Here is a 15,618-nt window from a genome sequence, read left to right on the forward strand (position 1 = left end):
ATTTAAAAATATTATTCGTGGGTACTTGAAAGTTTTAAAGTAGGTATATGTTATTATATTTTAAAGTGTTTAAGCATATAATGACATTTTCAAATGCAGTGTTTTAGACAAAAATTAATTCAAGCTGCTGTATTACTAGTAGTAGTCAGTATAGGTATAGGTAAAATAAATTACTTTAATATCAATAATATCATAAAATAAGACTTGTTGTATTTAGGCTGATGGACTGTCTTCGCTCTGAATTGTTTTTCGTATTCAATATGATTTATCTTTGCATTTAAATTTAATACATTAATTACAGTGACCCACTCGTCATCTATATTATACTGTACCTTCAGCAGAGCGGTATACACTTGTCGCTATACACTAGGGCTTGAATAAAGCTAACACAAGAATTCAGAACAGTCATGAGTTTTTTACTTTAAACTAAAAAAAAGTTTAGAATAAAGCCATGTACATTTTTTATGAGCTATTGATGTATCAACGACATAGGATATTCACACGTAAAATAATGATTTCTCTTCAAACAATTTTTGTTCTTTTGCGTTGTTATTCAAAAAAAAATTAATCTTAGAAACTTGAAACAATTTATTGTTTAAATTATTATTTTTTAGGCACATTGACATTTTAAAAATATTTGCATTCATTATATGTGATTGATAACCAACCTATTTATATAATTCTAATGTTACCTCGGTATTTGACTTATTTATTATTTTGTATTATATTTGTGATGTTTTTAGCAAAAATAAGTTCAATCTACTGTAATGGTAATAAAAAAAATAATACCTTCTTACGGTTATTAAATGTATAAATTGTACTATTCTTAAAATCAAAGAATTTGTATAAATTAAAGTATATTTTGAGAAATGAATTAAAGTATTAAACAGTGTATTTCAGCTTTTTTGTATTATTTAATTACGAAATTGAAAATAGTAATCATTTATACCTATCAATATTATAAAAATATTTGTTCTAACCTAAACAATTTATAAGAAGTAGGTAGTATATATATATTTATCAATTTATCATATATTATTGCCTAACTTTGGTCATCTAAGTGCTACTAGAATACTAGATATCATACTTTAATTTACAGTAAATTTAAACACCAAAGTACTATTAAGTAATGCGAGAAGGGACGAAAGCTTAGTTTTGAGATAATGCATAATGCTAATGCCATAATGTGTTTTGTTTTCTTGCACAACTTTGAGCGATAATATTTATATTTACTTTGATAACATTTAAAATGTTTAGATTTAGATAACGCTAGATATTTTAATTTTAAATGTTTAATACATTTTCATATTTTATTATATTTTGTAAATCACAAAAATCTTTATTCACTATAAATACATGGTTTTACACGTCTTGAAAGGTTCTAAAAATGAAATGCGCATTAATGTCAACCTAGGCGCGTATATAATCACAGCCATTTTTTTTATATATTTAACATGATAATGGGGACCCACGCCTATAGCGCCCTAATAACAGTGACCTAGGTAACCTACCTACTGCCTAGGTACCCAACATGCAAAGGATGTCCGCTTTTTATAATGATTTTAATATACCTACTAATTATATTAAAAAAATCTTGTAACCGTAAATTTAAATTTTATACGTAATTATATATTTGCGTAATTGCGTATACATTTAATGAATAGAGTCGGGCGAGCTGGAGAACAAAACAAATTTCTTTATTTCACAAACGTATAGTATTATGTGGAACAAAAAAATGTTTTTTATTTATTTGTTGTAGTGTTAAAGTACCGTTATGGTGTAATGCAAACGATGAATTTTATATGTTTTAATATGAAAAGTTTTTCTGCATCATCACCGCCACGGTATAGGTCATAGTAGGTAAAGTAGATTTATACAAAGTACGAATTATTGTACATAACCGTACGTATAAACACGGCGATGGAACTGTTTGAAAAGCTAAAAAAAATGTGTGCACCTTGAATGAAAAAGATTAAATCATAAATGTCTACCAAATTGTTATTGTTGATGTGATATTAAATTGTTGTTATTATAATAAGCTTTAAATATGATCAAACACTGAACATTCTAAAATAAAACTTGTACAATATTATGATATAGAATTATAAAAAAAATATCACAAAACTTCATCTTCTTTATTTTTTGTTTTTCACTATTTTTAAGTTGACCTACCAAAGTTAATTTTATTTTGAAAGTTTTCATGATTGCCACATAATTGTATTTATGAATGCTGTTTTTTTTTCTTATAGAACAATTGTATTCAAAGACAAATTAAAAAAGGAAACTTTTGTTTAACATTGTACATTATTGTATATTTAAATGTAAATTTATGTAACTTTAATAAACAATTTAATTACCTATTCAAATAATATCGAATTATAATTAATAATATTATGTCTTGACTAGGATATTAATTTGGTAGGTATTTTCCACATTTTTATAAGCTTATAAAATCTATTCTATGTTTAACATCTTATCTTACATTATACCTATGGGCTACTTATTGACTTTTATGATTTATATTTTATTGTGTAGTGTATAAACTAAAATCGAAATAGTAAGTAGTGTAAGAAACTATAGGTACTATGGAGTTTACCTACCTAAACATTTAGTTCACATACTTATTGTTTAAAATAGTTAGGTATATTTAGAACTTGTAATAAATGCGTGTTCATAGACGATAAAAACTGACTGACTTAATTCACAGATAGATTCTGTTTGTTCAAAAATAATATATTTTAAATCACGTACCTACCCATTTAAAATATATTGCTCTTGTTTATTTTTATGTGTAATCTTTGGATATTTGAATGGATGAAACTTTTTGTCGATCTTTGTATAATTTTAAACAACACGTCATATCATAATAACCATCTGCAGGATTCTTGGTACCCGCAGAAAATATGCAAAAAGGTATGTTTAACATAATATATCACATTGGTAAAGAGATTATTAGGATTTATTTTACTTTGTTCATTACTAAAGCTTATAATAATACTAAAAATGGCTCATTTGTACATTTTATGTTATATATATATAATATTTATGTATTGTGGTTTCTTTAAATCGTACACGTATCCATTTAAATGTAGAGAAAATTTTCCTTGTGTAAGGCTTCTTGAGCAAATGTGAATAGTTCGACGAAAGTATGTATAAAAACCTGAATAAGCTCAGCCTAGAAATCATTTGAAGCAGACCTCATTCACCATAAAATAAATCATAATAATGTTATTAACTATTTTAATTATAAATCTATAACTTTGGATTTTGATAAAGGTTTAAATATTTTTTAAGATTTATCTCAACAACCACAAAATACAAAGAAAATCATTATAGTTAATTTAGAATTATCAATAATTGGTAAAAATACAATGATGCATGTGACATTAACTGATATACTTATTTTTACAACAAAGTTTCGAAATTCAATAAGACCGTTCATTATTTGACTAAGCAAAAATGTACAAAACGTATTGTACCAGTGTACTATTTTTAAAGTTAAATATTGTTTTAAGTAAGATTTGTTTACAAATTTTCCAAATTATATTTGTATTTTAACAGCCCAAAAGAAAGAACATTATATTACGTATGTCCCACGGCTGTTTGTCCGCTTATATTAGAAATTTAAAATACCTATTGTGAATAAACCTCCACTATTTTTTAATAAACATTATTTGAATTGTATTAAAAAATTGTATTACAATTTATCAGTTTTATGATAATATTTATCATACATGAATCGGCTGGAATATTTACTATGCTGTGTAGTAGGCAGAATTCATAAACATTTTAATTTGCTCAGTCGATCATCAATATTGACCAAGTAATGTACTAATGTCTAGTTTACTCGGGTTTGCGTCTACACTCATTCTATTCACTGGACCGAGTGGCTACCCTCCCCCCTTCTTCCCCATCACTAGAAGCACAGAACAATATAGAAGCGACACTCGATCAGCTGGTCGGGCTTCTGTATCCCTACGGTATGAAGTATTGGACTCTAAAAGTTGTACTTACCGTGTCCGTACTCTGATAAAATGTCGGTAACGTATATCCCTATTTGTTACGATATTATAAAAATGGAAACAACGCAAATATGGCCAATGGACATTAACCATTAAATAATTTATAATATAATAATATATTGTTCTGTGATAATATAATAATATTGATATGATTTATATAAGTGATAACGTATACCACGTCCTCCGGATACAGTGTTCAGAGCCACAGTCACCCGATTTGGCCAATACGCACAGTGTCTATGCCCTGCTAGAAGTACTCGAGTACTCGACAGTTATATCCCATGTTGATTTTCTCAGAATCAACTTTGAGCATAATATGAGCATTAATTTATTATTGTTATGGACGTCACTCAACATATTTATTCGCTTGCAACTACTACAGCATGACGTGTTTTCTGTATTCTAAAATACTTATCTATGATGAGTATACATTTCTTTGGGATGCAAAATTTGAAAAAAATCCATGGGGATCCATTCCCCTACCATAATTTTATAAATACGAGTACAATTGGTTAAATACAATATACCTAACCTAAATCTTAGTGGGGGTAACCCCTCGGCCCTGCAATGAATAGAAACATCTTCACGACTCGCCAGAGTTCTAGGGCGAGTACTGTACTTTTGTGTTTAGATTGCGGACGAGCCAATAGTTCACTCTTGTGGCCGAGTGCTCTTCCCGTGTAAACTTGGCTTAAGTATAAATTAAAAGACATGGATCAAATAATAAAAATTTTGTTTATTACGTAATGAAAGAGACTTTATTTTATAGGTTATAGTAGACAAAGGTTCATAACTTAATTCAGCACATACACGATCCACTATTAGGTTTTTAAGACCACGGCCGCTTGATATTATGTTTTACTTTTCAAATTTGTATTGCAGACTGTACCTACCCATTAACCTATATAGTATATACCTAAGAACATTTAAGATTGATAAACAATTTTATTCAAGCAATAAAGGTAGTAAATGTACAATATATATATACAGTATGATTTAAATGACAGCTGGAAATGCCTAATTATTGTATGGTATGCTAAATAAAATTATTGTGATGCCAATTCGTAAAAGTAAGTATTTATATACAGTTTACTCACATTATGTGAAACTCAATGGAAATAGAAAAAGTTCGAGATATTGAGTTTTATTTTAATGATAATTATTTCGTGATTTTGTTTTCAATTTTTTTTTGAATAAGTTTGAGTTTACGAAAAATTTGAGATATAGACGTTCGACAATCGACATAATAAGAATTTACTGTGTATATATATATCACACCCGCTTCCAGTTGAAAATCATTAAGGTAGTCAACTTACTATGTTGTGTGAGCCACAGAGAAATATATAGGCATATTATTAGAATTCGTTATAAATTATGAAATTATTATGTTATTGAGTTACTTCTAATAAAAGCTCCGATAAATCTTGTTTTACTTAAAATGTATGGGTGGTTCTCCAAACTTCAACGGTTTCATTATTTATAAATAGTGAAGATTTTAGAAATTTATAAAAAGTTATTGGTAGTAGGTACGTTATTAATATACCAACGTATATAATTGAAATACCACAATTTTTCATAGTTTGGAAAAAAACTTTATGCCTATCAACTTGGTTATACAGATACCAAAATGATCCTAGATTTAATAAATATTTTATCAAAACTTACAAAATGATAAATCAAATGCGTTATATTCATTATTGTATTTTTTGTGCACATTTCTGTACTAAACCATAATATACCATAATAGTTAATACTTGACTTTGACTTGACTTAAGAATACCTAAGCTATAAACTTATAACTATTTCAAATAAATACCTGGTATATTTAAAACACTTTTTTTTATATATTTATTTACGATAAAATGACTGATATTTGAGTTGAGTGGATGCGATTCAGTCCACTGGAGCGAATGTGTTCTATTTGCGTTGTGATAATATCAATTTGAAAGCAAAGATTAATCGTAGCGTAGTATTTGAAAAACAATTTTGAGCGAAGCTTAATTAAAAACCACGCTTTCTTCAATACTATAATCTATAGTATCTTTACGCTTAGAAAAACCACAAAGAAAATGATTGAAGCTAAACTCGATTTACATCAAATTGTTGGAACTTTTTAAGTACCCTTTTTATTAAAAAATTTTTTACCTAAAAAACATGAAAATAGTAGTTAAACCAATCATTGTTGAAAATGTAATAAAGAAAGAATAACATTTAAAATTACAATTATGAGCAGTGATATTTGAGGTCGCTTAAAATCTAAACGTGAATATTTCGTCCTAAAAGGTGTATACTGTGTGTTGTACCACTAATATAGAAATATAATAATATGGAATTTTATAAAATATGAGGATTTCTCATGTTTTCTTATTCTTAAACTAGGTGAATGTTTTTTTTTTGAAGAATAAATAAAATAAAAACGAGAAGGAATTTCACGTGCAAGTGTTCCGAGTAGACATTGAATGTTATGGTAATGAGTGAGTATAATAAAATAGCCTCTGGTTCTTTGCCCCGACACCTAACCCATCTGAAAAAAACAATATTACTTGAGATCCATTAAATGACGTCGCAGTTCCCGCCACCGCGACCGTAATAACTCATAAAATAACAACACCATACCCCTTATTTTAGTTCATCATCATATTATTAGTTGTATAACAATCTATATTATTATTATTATTATCGTTATTATACATGTATCCAGTATGTATTATATTATATATTATAATAAAAAAAATATATATATCAGCGCGTTTTAATAACATAGTTACTACTAATCATTTTATATATAAGTATACATACACAGGCGTTGAAACGTATCGTAAAAAAAAAATTATATTAATGAATATCCTACGTGGTTAGAGATAAAACGATGTCTATTTATACGGATAATTATAGGGTTATACAACAATTCCTGTTGCACCGCCAATATGTCGTATATCCAGTTATCGTCAACAAAATATGATAATATTCACTAACGATTATGAAACACAGCACTACAGAAGCGTTTTAGAATTTGTTAGCCATAGCGTATAGAGCATAATAATATTATAATCGCAAAATATTGTCTACAGCACATGACAGTAAAAATAAACGATGCATACGTGGTCAGCTGAACACAAACGGTATAGTTAGGTACATACAGTGTGAAATTATCAGATATAAAATCTTTATTGTCAGGCAACGTGGCAATTTTTAATCCACAATCATAATATATTTTTCCCTATAAATGGTTCCGAAATCTAAAGCGAATAATAAACTAATATAACGTAAGTATATCTACTAATTAAAATTACTTTACCTCTCAGCTAAAAATGTTCTGAACCTGCAGATTATTGAAAAACAAATTTTAGTAACAAAAAAAAAATTACTATAGGTAGTACTGTGCATTCTATTTTTTCAAGAAATAAAATTAACCCATGTTCTATTAGTATCTACCAACTCAATTTTAACTTTTACTCTGAAAACAAATAATATCGCCCACTAAATGAATCCCCTTTTATTTCTAAGTCTTGAACTTACCACGGAAAATAACGTACTAAATACGAATACAGTAGGTACCGTTAAATATTAAAAAATCGAACTTTTAATCTTATGGGAATTGAACTCGTCTGAATGGTCATATAAATTAAACTTAACTATTATTTGGTTTTCAACTGATACTAAAATTAGATATTCTATCCAGTATTTAGATTGCCAATGATAAATAGAGTTTGTTTGAAATTTACTCTCAATCGAAAATAAAAATATAGGTAGTATAATATAATGAAATATTCAAATACCTATCATACCACTTTATTCATTTTAAAAACATTGCTGTTTATATGATTTTACCACAGTATTGGTTTTTTAAAGCTTATTATTTCTATAGCTAAGGTAACTGGTAGACACAAACATATTTTTAAATTTTTATGCAATATAGATCATTAAAATGTAATTATTTATTTTATTGTAACCGACAACCGTGCTTATAAATACGATGTTTTTTTGTTTGAAAAATTGAGATCATTTTATAAAAAAAATACGAAGAAATACAAGCAAACAATAAAAAAAAGTTGAAATAAAAGTGGTCGGAGGGAGGGGGCAATTATAGTAAATGCTGACAGTTACCGATGCCCGTAAACATTCACTAACTAAATTGTTAAATGTTGGGAATGCACATGAATATAATAATAATAATAACTTTAACTAGCATAAACTTCAAGCCTTCAAACAAAATTAAATGTAATTTTACAAGTAAAAATAAAAAATAAAAAAAATGATTCGATGAACCTTTTATTTCATGTTGTGATACAATTTAATATGCTAATACCTATATATATTACTACCGACTAATATTTGAACACAAAAACCTGTAAATAAAATACAGTTATTAATCCATAAAAAATTAACCGATATAGGTTCACTTTATAATACTTAAATGCAACCAAAAAAAACTAATTGATGGTTAATTTCCAATATCTAACATTCGTGTTTCATATTTTAGTAGGCTATTTCTGAATCAACTATAGGAACATGACCGATATGTTTCGGGCTCAAGAAATAAATCGATTCTAGTGAAGGTTTAATTTTATGTTGGTATCAACTAAAAAGGTAATTATTGATGGTTATAATAATTATAAGCAAAACAAACTAAAACTTCTGAATTTGTGTAAGAAATAATAATTTTGATAAGAGTACCCATAGTATAAATGTATAACATTATGTAATAATATAATATATAGGTTAAATCCACTTATTTATCTTTTCCCACAATGCTAGAATTTTTGAAAATAAATATAGCAGGTATACAATTCTAGCACAGCATTCACTTCTTTTCCTAGGATTTAATTTTCCTAGAGTTTAATATCAGACTTACTATAAGTAACTATATTATGTCTTTAAACATTTAAATGAATTTTATTAAAAATGGATTTTCTACAAATATCTAAATTTTTATTTAATTTTCTAATTTATCAGTAAATTGTATATTATATTGTGGCTCACCGGCTGAGGTAAGTGAGCTCAGACTTTGCGCCCTCCACAGCTCTCTAATAAAAGAAATGGGAAAGAAAGGAAAATATAAATATATAAACACATAATATAATATACCTATAGTTTATTTTAATATTTTATCACATTCTAACATTTTTCATACCTGTCATTTTAAATGTTCCATAGTTTTCGTATTTTTTTACACACAACTCCTATACGTTTATACACTTATACTTTTAATCATATTTTGCCTCAGTTGATTGGTATTTGGTACAGATAATAATAATATTAAATTTAATATTTAATAATATTAAATATTCGGGAAAGCTATAAAATATATGATCAAAATCCAATTGGATCACAACATTTCGCCGAATGAAAATAACTATATAATATCCCAATCTGAACAATATGTGTCACATCGATATTTATCATACAACAATTACTATTATAAACATTATGTTTGTGTATTATGTAGTTAATAGTTTTGAGAACGATATTAAATATCTACCTCGTCCACTATTATTATGTTCATGAGCCACTATTGGACAGTTGATGTCATTCACTCCCTAAAACACATTAATTGCACTAATATACGCTGAAGTGCTGAACTTTATAAGATATACAATAAAACTTTGTTATAGTGCGTTTCCTGATATAACGTGGATTTAAATCGGTCCTTTGTACCCTAGGCTATGGAATCCGCTCGCTTTCCAGAATTTTCAGAAATAGTGATCTTGTAGCTTCCCGGATTTAAAACTGATGTAAATTATAACAATAATAATAATAAATCCAAAGCTAAAAAAAAAATAAAATCATATTTGAATCGAGACTGTTTTATATGATACTTACCTATATATTATTATACACGCAAAATAATATTACCAATTTATTTACATTTTCTATAAAGAGTACCTATGAAAAAAAAATTATTTTTTTGAATTAATTGAAATTTAAATCACGATCAAAGATATGATTTCATTTTATTCGATACGGCCAGGAAATATTAAACTTATAGCAATCATGTCTTGCAATATAATTAAAAATATTGAATGTACCTACCAAAATTAATCTAGAAATAAAATTAATATCAATACATCATGCAGTGAAATCAATATATAGAGTACCAAGGTATACATTCAGTAACCGCAATTCAAGCTTTCATTGTTTTTTCAGTTTCTAATCAAGTTGAAATTTTTATTTAATGTTTGAAACTGTTTTCTTAAAATGTCTACTAATATAAACTCAATAGGTGGACATTTTAACGATTTTATATCAAATATAAAGCTTTTTGCTGTATTTTTACTATTTATTTTTAATACTTTCAAGGTTCTAGAAATTGTTTAAGTTAACAGGTACTGTTACTGTAATGGTACTGTAATGTACTGCAACCAATTTTTTACTTAGGTACGTCGTACATGATACAGACGAATCTTATTTTACCAGCTACCATTTTGTTGTTGGAAAAAAAGTTTACCAATAAAATAAAGACACATATTATACCCAGAATCTAGATATAAATCATTAAAACCAATATAATAGTATAATAGTATACTCACGTAGTTAAGCTCCGTTATAATGTGTTGTAAAATATTTGTAAAATTATATTATTATTAATTTTATAACCTAATCTATATATAACGGAAGTCTTAAATCTATTCTAGTCGAAAGGGTATTTTTGGTATACATTTAAGCCAAAAAAAAAAAAAAACGTATTTCAATATACCTAAAACAATTTTGTTTTAAAACGAAAACAACCAAACTAAGCGATTATATTCAGAATATTTTAACTATCGTCTGTGGTTGGATAGATATTGATATTGATTCACATAATAATTAATTGTTCGATAGGTTTGTTTATATTTTTACCGCTTTTAAAGTCACTTAAGATCTAGATAAGCAGGTTAACCTACCTGTACCTACCTACATCTGCAAACTGCTATTAAGGAGACTGAAATGAATACATTTTTGACGGAAAAGCTGTATCTAATATTTCGGTCAAATGGATTTTCAAATTTAAAACGGATTTAGACTCATTAATTTGTTTGTCATTTTTTTTATCGAAACGTTTTTAATATTTTGTTTTAAAAATGAGCAAAAATGGTATTTGTTGATTATACATTTTACAATTATTACATAATACCTTCAGTTAAAACATAGCCGGTAATTCTTATATAAATGAATCCGAAATCCGTGTTCAAAAATAAAATCCGTTCAACCTGTCCTATAGTGTTCAGTGATGATATCATCTTATGTGCCGTTTTGATTGATTTGAAAATCGTAACCATAATATTGATTGACATTTGTCCACACACGTACACCGATTAAAAATAACCCTTTCATTCGTACGGGTGATAAAATGTCCAGATTAGAATCACACTGCTGACTCACTTACCGTTCACTAATATATTAATTTACTATTCACACACTGACACGTCACCATCATAATATAATCATATCGATTTACTATTTACCTATGTTTCTCCTTATAACACGGCCGACTGCAGCCCAGTGGCGCAAATAGGAAAATTGTTTAGGGGGCTCAAGCCCCAAATATTAAAAAAAAAAAAATATACATTATATTATTGTTTTTTGAGGAGGCTTTGTGTGATTTTAAGGGGGCTACCCCCCCCCCCCCCCCAATCCCCACACCTATTTGTGCCACTGATGCAGCCCTTTAAATGCATTTTTATTTCAATTATAATAATATTATGCTATTACTTTTATGTCGATAAATATTTCTATGTCTTTATAATATTTGTTTCATGGATGAATATACGTTTTTTTTCAATTGTCAATTACACAAAACTGGCAATTGCATATTATAACGGCCGCAAATCCGTGCCCACGGACATAGCAAATATTTCTCAATTTCCGGTTTATTTTAAGCCGACCAATTAGTTAATCAAATTTGCCAATATATCATTACTGTATGCGGATAAAGTTATTTAGAATACCTATTAGATTTATTATGAATTACGTAAAATGATTTAATACTATCATTAACTAACAACCATGTTTAATATTTTGCATTTTAATGAATTTCCATGTATTGCAAAAATCATAAATGTTCAAACGTATACAACAAATTTGTGCTGATACACTGCACCTAGGGAAGTCACAAAGATATTACATAATGTTATAACATTGTGTGAGGATAATTAATTATTTAGAGTAACCCGGTAAACGTAAAAATAATATGATCACACGTTTTTAAAATATTAAGAAACGTTTAAGTATTTATTTAAATTGTATTAACAAGCTTCTTCTGAATATAATATAAGTACCAAAATTAATGTTCTTGAATATTCCTGAAAGTGAATAGATATTTCTAATACTGTCGTATCTGTAACCTGTAAGTAATAATGGCATTTAAAATTTTTGAATTTTAATTTTGTACCTCTTAAAATGTCAAAATAATAGTTACCTACTCATAAATATGTTTTTTTTATATCTTAATTATTAAGAAAAAAAATGCTGTTTATGTGTTTTTTACATTTATTTTTATGGTCGTTCAATGTTTGAAATATGGCACAGTGTAACTACAAAATGTACTATAAAAATATTTAACTTACGAATGACGATATTGAGTGAGATTTAGATTAGAACATGATACCTACCGGTAATGTTTTATATTTAATTATGTGTAGGTATTTTATTCGTGGTTAGCAATATTTGTATAAGAAAAAAATTAAAAAAAGTATCACGTCACAACATTAGAGATTGTTGTTGTTGATATAAACTACACTGCGCAGTCAGTCTATAATATCGATTTATCGCATTAGTTTTAATAAATTAGGTGATTCGTTATGTTTGGTTAGTACTATCAGAATTTAAATTAGAAAAATGTTGTTTTTTAATTTTAGTTTTATGTTTATAAAAATATTGGGATTACGATCGACATTAATATTTAGATAAGTATATTATACGTATCAGTATTCTTCATAAAGTGCCTTAAAATTATCTTATAGGTTTAACTTAAAAAAAACGCTGTTAAATATATAGATAAGCAAACAAGTTGTACCTAATATTAATATGTATTACAAGTATGAAATACGAATTGGCTATTAAGTTTTAATTATTTATTCATTATTTATCGTTAAGACTTATGTATATCAAATAAATTCCATGAGGTTTATAATATTATATAACACATTTTATATTATCAGTGATAGATACGCTTTATAGAGTAATAAATAATATATATATACACCGACAATATATTTTCGTACTATATTCATGTAGAAATTAAAGAGCTATTTGAATAATAATTTCAAGGCGCGAGAAAAAAATACTTTATAGGTAGGTAGGTACGTATAATATACAAGTTATTATAGGTACCAATAAAAAAAAGTTCATTTTAGAATTATTTATCTCGGTGAAAATTATAATAGCAGTAATAGTATTAAGATGGTAAGTAGGTAACACACATTTGTCATAGTTTGTACCTACTTATAAAACTCGTTAAATATAATTTGTTATAGAAGTAAAATAACTTATTGTTAATTTCTTTTATATTTTGTGTGTAAATCGTTTCAGAAAAACTGCTATACTCTATGAATTCTATAATAGTATTTTTATCAATTCAATTATGATTTGTAAACATTTTTGATTTTCGGTACCCCAGTAAAAAGTACATACTTATCGGAAAAATATTTTTTTTTAAAAATCAAAAAGTCTCATATCATTATGTTTATCTAGGAGGAAAAAAATAACCAAAGAAGATATATAAGTATAATTAGATAAGTATTATAATATATATATGTTAACTTGATTGAGATCATTAATTTGTTTTAAACTGTTCAGTTTTTATGTATATTTTCCAGTTGTCTATTATTGTTGCTAGAGTTTATCCTAACACTACGTGTGATGATCATTATTGCATACTAAATTATTTTTATTTGGATTTCTTTATATTCAAGAGTTCTTTATGCCTCAGTAAAATCCACACATTATAATTATTTATCTGCATGGGAAGAAACGGTACACTTGGTACACTTGGCGTGTTGAAACAGAATACAAAAATATAAACTTTTCCCAGCTCGGCGTCATGTATTTCATTCAACGTTTACTTCTTTTATAATAATTTTTAAACCTTGACCCGTGGAAGGAGATGATGTATAATAATAGTCTCAATACGTGTCTACCCCATATTGCCCTGTGGTTAAAAATTCCTGACAGCGTACCTGTTAAATTACAGAGTAGTGCACTGAGCAATGAGCACGTGTCAGAGCGTACTTTATTGTTTTATAAATACAGGTTTGATTCATATTCATTTGTTTCATAATTCCAAAATTTTTATATTTTCCAGTACCCATCGACCAAGTAGCAGTTCCGGTTGGCGGCAAAGCTTATCTGCCCTGTGACACACGAAACCAAGTTCCGGGAAAGTCTAAAGTATCTTCTGGATTTTTCATGGTTATGTGGTTCAAAGAACAAAAGGAAAATAACCCAGAAGATCAAAGCTACGGACAGGCCGCACCGTCATCTTCCTCAATTTCATCCACTTCCGGTGAACCAATTTTCACGTAAGTGTTTTTATTTTTAATATGACGACGAGAATAAAAAAAGCTATTACATTTTTTTAAATATTACAGTATCTAAATAAAATTAAGGATGGAATATTTTGGACCTTAAAATACTGAAATTTAGACAAGTCTCTTACTAATAGATACATAACTATGTTGTTAAATATGTAAGGTTTATAGTGAGAGAGTATAGAGTCGGTTAATAGTTAATACTTTAGGTATACCGTTTCATTAAATAACACATGTTAGAGGCGTGTTGTCTATTTAAATTTGAAAGCAATGATTAATGACCGTATTCAAAACCGATTATAAGCAAAGATTATTTACTGTTGAACAAACTACATAGGTAACATATTAAAAATGTTATAAGTATAAATCAAATTGATTCACGATTTTTAAGATTTTCGAAAAAAACTTTTTACAATATTAAATGTAGCGCCAAGGTTTTAAAATTAAGTTTAAAATTGTTTAGTTTTTGTTTGAATCGGTGTTCAGACTTAATGTACAACAAAGTGAGATACAGAGACCGGGTATTAAGTACCGTGTATAAACACATAACGAAAAATAAGTCAATCTTAAGAAGTTGAGTATAAGAATCTCAGAACTCTTAATATTTTTAATGTATAGTTTTCATATTTTGATTGTATTAAGTATTTAGTTCAGAAAAGTTTTCAGAAAAGTATTTTATAAATTAAATAAGGAATTATTATGGCTAATATCGTTTGTCGACATATAAATACAGAATTATGCTTTTATATTAAAATTGAAAACCTATAACATCACATTAAAATAATTAACGGTTGTTCAGGGTAAATTTATATTCAGTGATATTTTTTATTGAAATTAAAATAATTAACGTAAAAATAACATAATATATACGTAATTATATTTAATATTCATTGTGGTTTTTGTGTTTCTAGTAGCTATAGACATTTTTTTTTAGAAAATTCTGAATGTCCAATAACTAATTAGTTAAAATTTAAATGATTTACTTATTTTATTTTTCAATAGACACTATGGAGTTAACAACATAATTTTCTTAATTACAAAAAACCAAAGTAAAAAACGTTGTGTCCTAATATTATCTTATAAGTACT

The 15,618-nt window shown here is 27.0% G+C and overlaps 1 protein-coding gene across 2 annotated transcripts in view; it reads left to right on the forward strand.

Annotated features, from left to right (window-relative positions):
* Nucleotides 1–15,618, forward strand: part of LOC132937398 (uncharacterized) — a 172,736-nt gene that overhangs the window by 63,980 nt on the left and 93,138 nt on the right. For both annotated transcript variants that reach the window (XM_061004217.1, XM_061004216.1), the window contains exon 3: nucleotides 14,305–14,521. In XM_061004217.1, coding sequence (XP_060860200.1) covers nucleotides 14,305–14,521 — 217 coding nt within the window. The remainder of the gene's footprint in view (nucleotides 1–14,304; nucleotides 14,522–15,618) is intronic.

Source organism: Metopolophium dirhodum, chromosome 1 (genome assembly GCF_019925205.1).
Source record: "Metopolophium dirhodum isolate CAU chromosome 1, ASM1992520v1, whole genome shotgun sequence".
NCBI classification, from domain to species: domain Eukaryota; kingdom Metazoa; phylum Arthropoda; class Insecta; order Hemiptera; family Aphididae; genus Metopolophium; species Metopolophium dirhodum.